Source organism: Hydra vulgaris, chromosome 02 (assembly GCF_038396675.1).
Source record: "Hydra vulgaris chromosome 02, alternate assembly HydraT2T_AEP".
NCBI classification, from domain to species: Eukaryota; Metazoa; Cnidaria; class Hydrozoa; order Anthoathecata; family Hydridae; genus Hydra; species Hydra vulgaris.
This window is the reverse complement of record NC_088921.1, coordinates 14,397,327-14,412,416: the sequence shown is the minus strand read 5'-3', so window position 1 is coordinate 14,412,416 and position 15,090 is coordinate 14,397,327. Positions and strand designations below refer to the sequence as shown.

At 27.8% G+C, this 15,090-nt stretch overlaps 1 protein-coding gene across 2 annotated transcripts in view; it reads left to right on the top strand.

Annotated features, from left to right (window-relative positions):
- The window catches only part of LOC136076754 (NACHT, LRR and PYD domains-containing protein 1a-like), a 47,435-nt gene extending 36,766 nt beyond the window's left edge, over window positions 1-10,669 (top strand). Inside the window, exon 5 of one of the 2 annotated variants that reach the window (XM_065790184.1) lies at window positions 10,022-10,669. In XM_065790184.1, the coding sequence (XP_065646256.1) occupies window positions 10,022-10,467 (446 nt within the window). In that variant the 3' untranslated portion in view covers window positions 10,468-10,669. Of the gene's footprint in view, window positions 1-9,003; window positions 9,138-10,021 lie in introns of those variants that run through there. The other variant, XM_065790185.1, reaches the window with a different exon arrangement.
- Window positions 10,670-15,090: the final 4,421 nt, after the last annotated feature.

The following is a 15,090-nucleotide window of genomic DNA, read 5'->3' as shown; positions in this document are numbered from 1 at the left end:
ATGGCGTAAGTTAAAAATAAATAATTTTAAAATCACATGCTCTTTTAGATGTTTTTAGATAAAAAGTCATTCGATATGAAATCTGCTCAGAATGGTTTCAAATTTTAACTATCGCAGATTTTGTAAAAAAATAAATTCTGAAATTTTTAACTTGGTTAACCAACCTGTCAAAAGTTATATTTGAATCAATATTAACTTAGAAATTTATATTTCCAAGAAATTTTAGTTTCTAGAACTCTATAGATTTTTATCTTGTAAATAAAAAAGATTATCACCTGAAATGGATTATTTGGGTAAAATACTTCAACTATACAAAATTTCAAGAGATAACCTCTTTTATTTATAAAGTTATGGTTTGTCAAAAATCAACAAATTCTACTGTAAATTTCAGATATTCAAATTTAAGTTTAAAACATTATTCATTTATTCATAACTTTTAGGCAGATCAAGTTCAAATTTTATGGATTATGTTTTGTTTGTTGTTGTTTTTCATAAAATATGTGGGTAGTTGAAGTTCAAAGCAAATCTGAGGTGCTATCCTGGGGCCACTTTATATTGAATGACCCTAAAGTTATTTATTTTAGGTTGTTTTTTTTCAACCTTTTTGATTTCAGGTTTGCATGAGAAAAAACTTTTGTAAAAAAATTTATGAAATCTGTTCTAAAATTTATATAGCTGTATCTTATTGTATTTACGATAAAAACTAAAGTTATTTATTTGACAACTTTTTTTGTTGTTGCAGTAAACAACTAAAAACCTTTGAGGAGTGTATTTGCAAAACCTGATAATTCACTTCTTTTTAATTCCGATATATTGGTAAAAAAAAAATTACCTGACAAAAATGCCAGAAAAAAGAGTTTTTAGGATGGCATGACAAATTTTGTATTAATTTGGCAAGAAAGGTAAAGCCGGTATCAGACAGAGAGATGTAAAAACTCCTGGGCCATGTTTATATATTATATATATGTTTTCCATTCAGCCCCATAAACAATAGTAAATGATTTTTGAGCTTTGCTGAACTAATATAATGATTTTCCATTATATTTATTGGATTGAACGCATGTTTCTTTTCTCTATTTTCTATGTTTGTGAACTTTTTACTTAATATAAATCTTTTAAATTGTTAAAATCCAACAAAAGGTTTAAAGGTCAAATGGATGACATTTTCCTGTCTTTTACAAACTATTTTAAATTAAGTCTGTTTACAATATTACAATGACTTAAAAAATTGCTCTAAAACCACCTGGCTCTAGTATTTCATTCTTTGCTTTCAGATCTTTTCAATCCTGTCAAATAATCTATCACATGGTAAATAAGTATGTCTTCTCACTGGAAAAACTTTCTTTATATGATTTGATGAATTAAACAGCCAAAATTGTGTCATTGCTAACACAATATTGTTTTTATTTTGACCTCTACCTACATTACTAACTAAACGAAGTGTGTCAAATTCATTCATGAAGTGCAATGATTTTGGCATAAGTATTGTTAGAAAATGATACACTGCACTGGCAACATCATTTGATCCTCTACCTGATTGGAATTCTAACCAGGTGTAAGAGTTTAATTTGCTATTCAAATCATACAGGCCAAAATTATAGAAGCTAAGTTGCCTTGAGTAAAGTGTTTCTTGTATCGTAACTCTTGTGAATTTTCAGCTTAATTAAATAATCAGCCTTTCCAATACAAATGCAATTTTTAATCATTGCCAAATGTGCAAGTATCAGAACCAGGCGGTTCAAATGGTAAGAAATGAATTATATTCACCAACAAATACTCTGTAAAATATTTTGTATACAAAATGTTTCTCATAAGAAATAAAAAATGTTTCTTATAAGAAATAGAAAATATTTCTTATAAGAAATAGAAAGATCAATCAAAAGTGACTTTTAGAAAGTATTGTACAACTTTTTAATACTTTTTAAACATGTTTGAAGATAAAGTTTTACATATTTCTTGCGACCATAATGACTTTCTGCAACTCAAAGACTTGAAGTAAAACTTCTTATGGCTTTGTTTAATGTTGTTTTTTGTTCCTCGTCTGTTTCCATCACGAGTTTTCTTAGCTAATTCACCGGATAAATATTGGCGAGGTAACACACCATTAAGTCGATTTCCCTAAATAGGAAATATCATTTGTCAGAAAAATTTCTTACAAACATGATTTTTTGAATGGTTTTGGTTGATGTAGTATTGTGTAGCAATTTTTCTACTTTTTTCATTTTTTGCTTTAGTTGTTTTGGTTTTCCCTGTTTTGGTGTAAACAAGAATAATATTATCATGTTTTATCTTATTGCGTGACTGAAACAATTTATTTCTAAGTTTCTGAACATCCTCTCTAATTTCCTAATATTTGTAATAGCTGGCATTATTTTTTGACTTGAGAGAATGACAACAAGACCAAAAAATGCTGGATCCTCCCCTGAAAATTGGTAACCATACAAGTTTTTTTCTAACCAAACATCTGCAAAAATATCTGCTAAAAAGCAAGCATAAACTGAACAAAGAAATTTATACAGTAAATATAAAGATTAATACTTGTTATGACAATATATAATATGTTATCAGTATACATGTAAAAAAAATTTTTAACATATATATATATATATATATATATATATATATTTTCCTGATTTTTACATATTGTTATGTGCATTATATAGTTAGGTTAAATTCGAAATTTCAGACTTCCAAATGCAATGGTTGAGAAAATATAGCCTTAGAAACATGACATAGTGGCCCCCCTTACTGTAGCATTCTACTATTCATCCACAAGACTTTACAGATAAACTGAAGAAATTTATTGAAAAAAACTTTTTAAATACATATTTAAGCACAATCAATCACTGTCAATTACAAAATAAGTTTAAATTCAGATTTATTTCAAATTCAAATTTAGATTCAGAAAAAGTAAAGTAAAGAAACCAAGTAAAACAATGTTTATCTGTAAAATATTTAAATAAATTATTTGGTTGATTTGTCTTCTTCTCAACAAAACAAAGTTATAAAGTTATTAAAGGAGAAACCACAATCGTTGTGTTATAACATTAATGACATTTAATTAACTTAATTAAGTTAATTACTTATAACTTTACTTATAACATAATAAATATATGCCTAAGTTTTTTTCAACAAATTAGTTTTTTAAAAAGTTGTCTGTATGTGGTCCATACCACATACAGACCACTGATTACCTATAATAAAATAGAATTTAAGAAAATAACGATTTCAATTTAAAATTAATTTAGATATTTAGATATTAAGTATCTAAATATCTAAATTAATTTAGAGACTTTCATTTGAACCATAATGAAGGTCTCTAAAAAGTTACTGCCCCCCTTTATTTGTGCCCCTATCTTCTACAAAGACCAGATCAATGAGAGAGCAGTCAACCATATCTTTCTTTTTATTAAGAAATGGCATATTATTAGTTGCACTCTTCAAATAGGTCAGCAGGCAGATTAGAGGGGCACTGGTCTCTAGTAACGTATTTAACCGCTGATATGAAAAATAGAGTTATTTAAAAATGCATTTTTGGTGTAAATTTGACAAGTTTATAATGTTTACATTTTCAGATAGTTGGGTCTAATGGTCTTATTTGCTGTTAATCTTAGATCAAAACAAAGTGTTAGAAAATTTGACTTTTTTGGCTAATGGATGTTTTGCTTTTATATATATTTGAGTTCTAAACTGCAACAAGCTGCCTATATTTTGCCCACTTATTGCAGACCTAATCAGAAAACTTATCTGTAAAGACTTGTGGATGAATAGTAAAATGCTACAGTTAGTTTTATTTTGATATATTTTAGCAAATTTAGGAATTTTTCCAAAGTTGAGGAGGTTTTTTTCTAAATTAATACAGTTTAATAAAAACCACTTTTTTAAAGAGAGAGCTATCCAGAAAATAGTTCTAGAAAAACTGAGACACTTGTTGAAAAGGAGAAAAAATTTATACAGCTCTAAAGTAGTCTGCTTTGACCATTTGTAAATCGAGGGGTGCCACCATGTCATGTTTCTAAGGCTGTATTTTCTGAACTGTTTTACTTGGAAGTCTGAAGTTTCAAATATAACGTATCTACATAATGCATATAACAATATGAAGAATCAGGAAAATCAGAGATGGTGACTCACAAAGTTTTCATCAAATTGGTTGAAATATAATGATTTGACCCAATATCACAAAAAAACGTGTTAATTTAAGCTGAGAGAACAAAAAAAGGCAAAATGTATTAGAATGAAATTTTTAAAAATTTTGTAAAATTTTAAAACATTTTAGGTTTAATAATTATTTTTAAAAAGTATAAACATCTTGTATCAACATTTTTTATTTTTCTAATTTTGGGAATTTCATTATAATAAACGACAAACTGCGTCCGAAAAAAGTTCAATCAACGAATTAGTATCGCCCAAAGTTGTTTTAAATATTTACTTTAAGCAAACATAAAACAATAAATTTAAATAATTCTTGAATTTAAAATATGCTTTAACCACTTATAATGTGTCCTAAAAAACCAGTTTTAAGCAGTCACACATGCAAAGTATTTTCTATAAAACCTTTTTTCCGTGTGTTTTCGCTATTTTTTTAACCTAGTAATTGGCAATCCTTTTTTTGTAAAATCTCACACAAGTCATCTGCGAATTGCATTTAATTTTGTTTAAATGACAATACAAAAACACAAACTTTTATCTTGGATCTGATCAATGTAAAAACGTTGTGCGAATTTATTCTCTTTTAAAATAATGTGTATTTCACTTATCTCTTAGTGACTTTAAAATGACGATAATGTTGTCAAAGAAAGTTTTTTTTAATTCTTATCGTTCTTATATTATTTTATTTCATAGAAAATCTTTAAAATTATTAGTTTATGTTCTCCAATGAATATGTCTAAATTATTAATCAACATATTTTCAAACTTCAAACGTGATTTACAGTCATTTTATAAAATGTGTTCAAAAAATTTGATCTTGAAATATCACAAATATTTTTTTTTATCGGTTGCGGTAGTTACAATATACTTCAATATCTATTAGCAATATGAATTTCCTTTGTTCTGTTCGAATTTGTCAAAAGATTTTTAAAGTTCGATGATCGAGTTTTCAAATGTCATTTTGTTATCATTGTTTATTGATTAACATTGGTTACGAAACTTCTTAACCTTCGTAAGTATATTTCATTAGATATTTAATTATTTGTTAAAAATTTGGTTTCGAAAATAAATTTAAAACAATAATTTAAAACAATAAATTTTATATAAAGTAATTTTTTTTATAAAATAACAAGAGAAAAGTGCAAAAAAAGTAAACAACTTCAGCTTATTCTTCTTAATATAATATATTAAAAAGAATAAGCTGATGTTTTTAACTTTTTTTGGAAATTAATGAATTTAAATAAATTAAAATTAATTATTATAAAGTTTATATTATGAATTTGAATTTGATTTTATTTAGAATCAATAAATTTACAATCAATAATAATTTTTTTTTTTAATGTTTTTACAAATTCAATAATACTATAAATTAGTCAATCATTGATTATAAAGTATATTGACGAAGAGATGCAACACCAGGCATCTCTATACTAACTAATGTGTAGGGCTAATTGTCAACGAGACAAGATGCCCATCATGATAGGAAACTTTTGAATAAGTTGACCGAGTGAGTGTCAATTGCTTCCTGTGGTAGCATATTCCAGGACGGTGTGACACGATTAGTAAAAAAGTGATGTCGCTCTTCGCAATCGCTGACAATTTGTCTGTGTAGCTGTTTATTGTGACTCCTCCTGCAATATACGTTGTTAGAGATCCTTTGAGGAACAAAAAAGTTAACATCATCAATTTTATTTATAATTTTAAACTCTTCAATAAGATCTCCTCTAGCTCTTCTCTCTTCTAGTGTTGTCACTCTAAATATATTTAAGCGTTGCTCATATGGGAGATGTTTGATTGAGGAAACTTTTGTCGCTCTGCGCTGAACTCTTTCAAGCATATTGATATCCTTTTTTAGGTGAGGAGACCATGCTTGAATAGCGAATTCCAGGTGTGGGCGCACATATGTGATGTAAAGCGTTCGCCAGAGATAAATGCTTCTGCTTCGGAACACTTCTTTTAGTAGGCCCAATTTGTAATAGGCTACTGAGACTGCAGACTCTACCTGGGCACGGACTTTGAGGTCATTTGATATTAGAATACCTAGATCTTGTTCAGTTTCAGTTTCCTCCAGGTTTCGACGAGTGCCTTCTGTGTTCGTCATTGAATAGACTTGATTAGATTTTCTGTTACCTCGACCGACATGCATTGTTTTGCATTTTTCCACATTAAAGAACATCAACCATTTGTGAGACCATTTTATGGCTTGATCAATGTCTGATTGTAAAGCTAGCATATCTTCATTCGATTTTATCATGTTCATAATTTTACTATCATCTGCGTAGAGCTTGAACTGGCTGGTAATGTTGTCCGGCAGATCATTTATAAATAGTACGAAAAGGAGAGGGCCGAGGACACCTCCTTGAGGGACGCCACTTGTAACTTTTTTCCAATCTGATGTGAATATTTTTGCAGTTGAGTGAGTATCAATGACAACACGCTGTTGTCTATTGTTAAGCCAAGCATTTATCCACATAAGTGCTTTCCCGCTGATGCCATATGCTTTCAATTTGCTCAATAGGCGATTATGTGGGACTTTATCAAATGCTTTTGCTAAATCAGTGTAAATCATATCGACTGGATACTTCTTGTGTGCAGCTTCTGTGAGGAAGTCGCGAGTTTCGAGGAGATTAGTCAAACAGCTTTTTCTTTGAACAAATCCGTGTTGTGCTATGCTTATTAAACCGTTTAAGTTACAGTGTAGCATTATTTTTTCATGTAATATACTCTCGAATATTTTGCATGGTATGGATGTGAGAGAAACTGGTCTATAATTTGATGCTCTTAGTTTGCTTCCTTTCTTGAAAATGGGCGTGACGTTAGATTTTTTCCACAGGTCTGGTATAGTGCTGGTTGAGAAAGATTTCTTGAAAACTAATGTTAGTGGCAATGCGAAAGCTTCTGCGCAGTGTTGGAGTACACGAGGGTGAACGTTATCAACACCAAGAGATTTAGATTCGTCTAGGTTTGCGAGTCGAGGACGGATATCGTTGATTGAAAAGATATTCTCGTCTAATATACATTTATTGTCAGTTCGGGGTTCTAATTCCGGCACAGGTCCGTCTGGCTCGTTGACAAATACTGATTGAAAATAATTGTTCAGGGTTGTGCAAATAATTTGAAGATCTGTTGAAATTGTTCGATCGATTGTTTCTATGGAGTTGAATACATATTTTGAGTTGGTTTTGTTTTTGATATGAGCGTGTAGCTTTTTAGGGTTGTTTTTATATAAATTAGCTAGGTTCTCTTCATATTTTAACACTGCTAATCTCAAAGTTTTGGTTACATTTCTGCATGCTTCTTTGTGCTTGTCTTTGAGCTCTCTATGTGTATGATGACCAGAGGCAATATATTTATTCCAAAGTTCTTGTTTTGTTCTAATAGCTTTTAAAACTTCGTCTGTTATCCATGGTTCGTGTTTCTTCTTGAAGGGCAAGGTAGTCGACGGAATGAGTTCTGTTGCTAGTTCGTCGTACACTTCTAGGAATAGATTGTAACATTCGTTAGCTGAGCAGTTTTCGAATAAGCTTTTCCAATTTGTTGAACTTAATTTTAGCGAGAAATTAGCGTAGTCGGCTCTGCTCCAGATATAGCGCTTTCGCTGCACGATTGGTGGTACTTTTATCTTGTCGTTCAGAACAAATCGACCCGTGATTAGAGCATGAGATTGTCCCATTGGAGTGTCCCCGAACGAGTCTTCTTCTTTTATTTCTATCAAAAGATCTGGTTTGTCTGTTATTACTAGGTCTAGAGTACTGTTCGGCTCTGAAAATCTGTTACTACGATATGTTTTGAAGGTGATCAATTGTGTGAGTAGGCATTCGTTTAAGCAATCTTGAAATTTCATGTCTCCTGGTCGTTCATTTAGCACGTGCGCTGTTGTCGCCACGCCACCGCCAATCTCAATATACTCATAAAATGTGTTGCTAAAATTAAAGTCCCCATAGATTATAATGAAATCACACTCTAACCTTTGGGCGGCAGCTTTCGAAGCTTTGATAGATGCTATACAGTTTTTTAGAATTTCGTCATTTAGGTCGTGTGGACGATATATACATCCGAGAAGAATTGAGTTGTTGCCAAGCTTAATAACGCGCCACATTTGTTCAATGGAGTCTGAGTTCAATTGTGCAAAATTGGTTTCTAATGTAGTTAATGTAGTATTATATATCGATTATAAATTTAATATATATAGATCGAAATAAAACATAATTTTCAACATAACTCGGGTGTTAATTGTATTTTCAACAGACTGTATTTTTCACTGACTTTCTTTTCATCTTTGATTGACTTTCTTTTTTCTTTTTTTTAATTATTTTTTTATTGGTATGAACTGTCCATTTAAATGAACATGTACCAACTGTTAATTTAACAGTTGGTTCAATTTCACCCAAATTCAGTCATTATTCCAGAAAGTTCATTAAATTTTTTTTTACTTACAACAGATGTTTAAATACGCCGAGAGCCTTAATTACTTTGGCTTAAGAATACACATTAATATTAAATATTTAAAGTTCATAAAAATACCATTTTATAAATATATTTATAAAATGGTAAGTGTCGTGAAATAACTTTTTTTTTTTTCAGTGACTTATATTTTTAATTTTTTTGACTTATATTTTTATATAGTGACTTATATTTTTAATTTTTTAATTTTTCAGTGACTTATATTTTAATTATTTTTTTTTTCAGTGACTCATATTTTTAATTTTTGTTTTAAAAATATTTTTACAAAAGAAATTTTAAATTTGATTGATTATATTATCGGTTTTTATCTTATCTAAGTTTGTTGCTTTTTCATTTCTAAAATCATTTATGTTTTATAGCAACTATAAAACATATAAATGTTTGTACGTAGGGTAGCATCGTGAAAATCTTGATTTTAATTGTGGTAAGACCTATTCGGTCTGTATAGACTTCTTGGAGCGCCTTTAGGAACAAAATAAAAATAGTTTTGGCACTTCTACGTAAAAATCGGCACTTTGCTTTGGCACTTTGCTCTTCTCCGTAAAAATCGGATACCTGGTAACCATAGTTTTGTAGCTATGCTTTAATGATAAAATTATTGTTTATTATTGCGATTGTATGAATATTATATCAAATGTTTTTGTTATAAAATTTATCAATAATTACATAGTATATATTGTTCTTAAAGCGCTTTTTTTTTTAAAGTTTCCAATCAACGTCGAATTCGAATAAACAAATATTTAAACTCTCACTCTTTGAGTTTTATATAATTTATTCACACAACTTAATTTAAAGGAATGACGAAGGAGATTTTCGAAGTTCTAAATTTAAAATTACAAATTCGATTTATAAAAACATTTATTTCACTCCAAATCTGTGTTTAAATAACATTTGTTTTCTTGGTGTCTTATTGCATTATGTGATTGAATATAAATTTATTTTTAAATTTATTTTTATTAATATTATAAATATGATTTTGTTTTATATTATTTTTAGTATGTTAGATTCTTGATAAAATGAAATTATTTTGTTATAAAAATGTGAAAAAAATTATGTTCAAACTAATGAAAGTTTTTTTATAATTTTTAATAAAGAATTATTATATTGAAAGTTTCATCATTTTAATTTGTTTTATATACGATCCTAATTTAATATTAATGTAAAATAAAATATTAATGTGTTTAATTTTTTTTTTTTTATGATCCTAATGTTTGCATTAATGTATATAATTTTATTATGTAATGTATTTAATAATAATATATTGTATATAATTTTTTAGTTAATTATAATTTAATATAAATATATGTATTAATATCTAGATTATTTTAATGTATATTATGTTTTATAATTTCGATTATTATTTATATTATTATTTATTTGTTCATTTTAATATAATATTTTTTCTTTAGATCGTTTACTTAAATTATCTCGTCAAAGTGAAAATGAAAACGATTTTCGAGTTGAAAATTATTACAATTTTCAACTTAAGTTTGAACTTGCAACTTATTACGTTAATTTATTCATTGAATGTTTTTATGAAAGTCAATCATCGTTTACTGATGAAATAAAATTTATCGTTGATGAACATGAGTGGTGGGCGATTTCGATTGACGATGGAAAAACTTCTTACGAAACTTCTTGTGAAAATTATTTCGTAAATCATTACATTAAATCTGGAAGAAAGTTAGCGAGGTTAAATGTTGATAAAAATATTTTAAGTGATGAAGAAAAAAATCTTATAATCCAATGTTTAACAAATGTTCGCATTGTCAACTTTCGTTGTCCAATTAAATTCGAAGGATGGAAACCGAAAGATAAGATTGAAGAGTTGTTGATAGACATCTCACTTATTTAATAACGAAAAAAAATTTTGAAGAAAATTTTCTTCCGTGGATTAATCTTTGTGAAGAATTACGTCTTTTCCTTCACGACGACATCGATTTCATTGAAGAGATTTATGAATGGATTCGTTGTTCGAATGTCAAGAGGTTGTGGATCGACTACCATGGAAAATTTTTGATAACCTCGATGAATTAAAAAACTTTATAACACGAAAATAATGTTTAATATCTTAAATGAAATATAAACAATAATTATAAATTAATTAATGAAATATTTAATATATTATTTTAAAATTAAATATGTTTTAAAATATACGAATTAATTTTAATAATATTTAAAAGTTTAGTAAATTTTTATTATTAAAGGATGATATCATTAATTTGTCTTAAAATATATTAATAATAATCAATTATAATAACATATATATTTATTATTATTTTTATTTTTATCGTTGTTAGTCATAATTTTATATTATAAATATTTGTAGTTTTTATTTAATAATATTAATAATAATAACGTTGATATTATATTTTTTCAAAATGGATATTAGAGTTTTTTCTTAAGTTTATTGTTTAATTTACATTAATTATAATGTTTATTACATTGATCATGAAATATATAATTATAATTAATATAAATAAAAACTAGATTAACTAATTTTTAGTTTTTTCAGAGAATATTGCAGCAATCTTAGCTGATTTTAAAATTGAAAACATGTATTTATAAAAGGTTTGCAAAAGAAACGATCACTCAGATATCGATCAAAGTCACCTTGTAGGACGACAAAGTTACTTGATGAAGAGTTTTCATCAAGTGAACTCTTCATGTTTGTCGGTTCGTCTAATAGTACTGTTGCACCTTCTAATGTCGTGTGTAATTCCTGTCCGTTTTCTCTATGCTATCTTTCTAACACAACTTCTTCTATCTTTCACTCTAATATACCTTTGTTCTTCACCAAACTCACTTTACACTTAGCCCGAAGAGCAGGCAATGACGCTCCTTCGGGAGCTGAACTTGTCTATGCGGTCCTTGGTAATGTGGCCTCCACAAGGCAATTAGCTGGCGGAGGATAAACCACAATACCATCTAAGTCCACTTGTAATTATGCGCAAAAGCTCAAAATTATACCTCAAGCAAATGCTTGAGGTGGGCAAGATTGAAAAGCCTTTTCTTTTCAAATGGAATGACCTTTATAAACTAAATTGGAAATTCAAAAAAAAAAATTAAAACGTTCAGAAGGGGGCAATAATACCTAAGATGCAACCTATAAAGACCTATTTAGTTTCAGGTAAAGATATTGCATGTGGAATAATAACTTTTTTGTAAAAACTATTGGAACTTAAGTCAATTATTGATATGCTAAACAAAGATAGAGATGATCCAAAACAACGAACTAAATTATCTTTAGTAAACATTCATAAACTAATTGATCTCTGTATTAGTAAGTGTTATTTTTTATGGGAAGATGAAAGATGAATATAATTTTTTTATTAAGATTTTTACTAAAAATAGACATTCTTATAAACAGTATTCAGATATTGCTAAAAATTATAAATACTCCACAAATCCGTCTTGTTCTCAAAAAATTGATACCAAAAACCTTGTTATTTTACCACGGGTCCCAAAATAAGGCCTTGTTCTCAAAAAAGAGTTTCGTAAAGTCAGTGTTAAAACAGTCTTCCGTTTTGGTAATCCCTTGATCAATATATTTTGTCGAAAGGAGTGTACCAACCTTATAGCACATGTTGTGCATATTATATTGGCGAAACAAGAAAAAAGATTTCCACACGAATTCAAGAACATAAAAATAATGTTACAAATACCAACTGGGAAACATCTGGAATAGTAGAACATTCACAACATTGTAATGGTAAAATAAACTGGGAGAAGCCTAAAACGTTTTCTGTTATTTCAAACAACTACTGAAGAAAAAATATATATATTAATTATAAATTATTAGAAAATCACTTATAAATTAGTAGAGCAATTATAAATTAATAGAAAATCACTTAACAAAAATTTCTCATTTTACACTGTTTTTCATCAATAAAGATTTATCAAAAATGAAAGATCAAGTTAATAAAACTTCAATTTATACCAAAAATTAAATTACAGGAAGTCGCAAATGTCTTAACTACTGTAAATTTTCACACATTTGTGGAATTTGCTGACACTAATATAAAAAAAACTCTTTAGAAATGATTACTTATGCTTTTTTTAAAATATTTTCTAAAAAGCGGATTAAATGTAACAATTATTTGAGCTCATTTATTTTTATAGTTCTTAGGGAGAAACTTATTTTTGTGTCTACATTTAGAAATTAATTCGGATTTTTTGTTTAATAAGCATTCTCGATTTGCATGAGTAATTATTTCAAATTTTTCTTGTAGGCATAGTATGTATTTTTTGGAAATATTGTTATATACTGGCGCTGCTTTAAGGATGGACCAATTCAGTATAAAATCATCAACATTTCTATCTTTTAATTCCAATATATATTTTAACAGCATGGTGTCTTTTGAATACTTTTTATTTTTAAAAGATTGCTTATGATTGGTAAAACGTTTTTTCCATTCACCCTCTGTTATGCCAATATATTGTTTATCAGGTACATTCTTAGAGGAAACAACACCTTTATATACCACATTTTTTGATAAACAACTTCCACTCAATGGACAATTGTTTTTTTGTTTACAATTACAATTTTCTGTAGTTTTTTCATTTAGGATTTCTTTTTTGTTTAACAAAGCATTACTGTGACCTTATATAATTCTTTCCATATTTTTTGTGCAACTGTAGGTTACTTTAATTGTATTTCGATTAGAAATTTTATGTAATTTATTAGAGGGCGGGAAATGCTTATCGACCAATTTTAAAAACAGTTTTCCTATGTTAGTGGAAACATTTTTGCTATATGGGGGGTTGAACCAAGCTACATTTCTAGTTCTATTTCGCTTTTTTGTATTTTTTTTTTCAGGGTCAAATTTTAGTTCAAATTTTTAAAACTACTTTTTTTATGGGCATCTTCAAATATTCTTTTAGAGGAATTGAATACATTTTCATTAGAGGAGCTTTGGTTTAGCCTGTTGTTAATCGAAATTGGGATTTGTTTTAGAATTTGGGGTGGATGATTTGAGTTAATATTAATATACAATAATTCATCGTTTGGTTTTTTGAAAGGCTTATATGAATTTTCAGAGAGGTTAAATGTGACATCAAGAAAATTTACAAATTTTAAATTTATGCTTATTTCACTTTGAAAACCAATATTTTAAAAAAATTTTATAATATCTTTTCTAATTTTATCGAGCTGTGGATTTTTTACGCATTATTATTAAACCATCGTCGTGATAAAGGCCTAAATCTTTTATATTGATTATTTTACTTAATAAATCCAAAATATAATCTAAAAAATTCACAAATTTCTGCTTCATCTTAACTTCCCATTGTTACATCAAAGCAGCCATGTCTGTTTTTCTTTTTCCAAGTGTCCTTATTAAAACAAAGTAAGGTTTTTCTAAAATGTTTAATTATACGGATTGTTTCATCAGGAATAACTGTGTGGCTTTTTGCAAATTCTATTGTTTTATCTAAAATATCTGCATTTATTGAGGGGTAAAAATCATTAATGTCAAATTGAACAAATGTACAGTCATTTTTGTTTTCGATTTTGGAGAACCAATTTATAACATCAATGGTATTTTTCGACTGTTGCAGATTTAATTTATTTTTAAGAATATTATTAATTTTGTCCAATTTAATTTTGCTTACATGTCCAATCTCACTTTTTGAGGGAACCAATAACCCACAAGGAAGTTTGTTTTGAAAATTTGGTTTATGATCTTTCATTGTTACGAAGGCTTGGGCAGGGGCAGTTGATTCGATTCTGCTTTAAAGGTTTATTTTTTTAGCAATACTTTGCGCTTCTAAATTAATTGCTTTTTCCAAATTTTTACGGGCTTTTTCACAAGAACTTGTAATATTGTCGCGTAAAATGTTTTCGTAGTTTTTTGTTGTGAGTTGATAAATGTTATTTGTTTTATCAGCAAAAACCAAAAGATTAGGGTTTGATTTCATTTTTTTAACATCTAACTTTAATTCTGTTAGAAATTCGTTTTTTATCGGGCGAAATTTTATTGTTATAATTAAATGCAATAGGTCATTTTCAAAATTTTCTAAATCAGGTATAAAGGTAGGGCATTATTTGTTTTAAATCCATAATTATTAATATCTTGGTTGTTATTAAATACATCATTTGTGTTTGTATTTGGTTTGAAGAAAAAATGAGCTTTCCAACGAATTCTTTTAATAAAATGCTCAACTTTTTCAATCAAAGAAATAGTATAACTTTTTCCATCTAGTATAGATATATTCATGCCTATGCCAACAAAAAAAATTTGAAATAATTACTCATGCAAATCAAGAATGCTTATTAAACAAAAAATCCGAATTAATTTCTAAATGTAGACACGAAAATAAGTTTCTCCTAAAGAACTATAAAAATAAATGAGCTCAAATAATAGTTACATTAAAACCCCCTTTTGAAAAATATTATTTTAAAAAAAAGCATAAGTAATCATTTTTAAAGAATTCTTTTTATAATAGTGTCAGCGTGAATATAATAGTGAAAACTTAC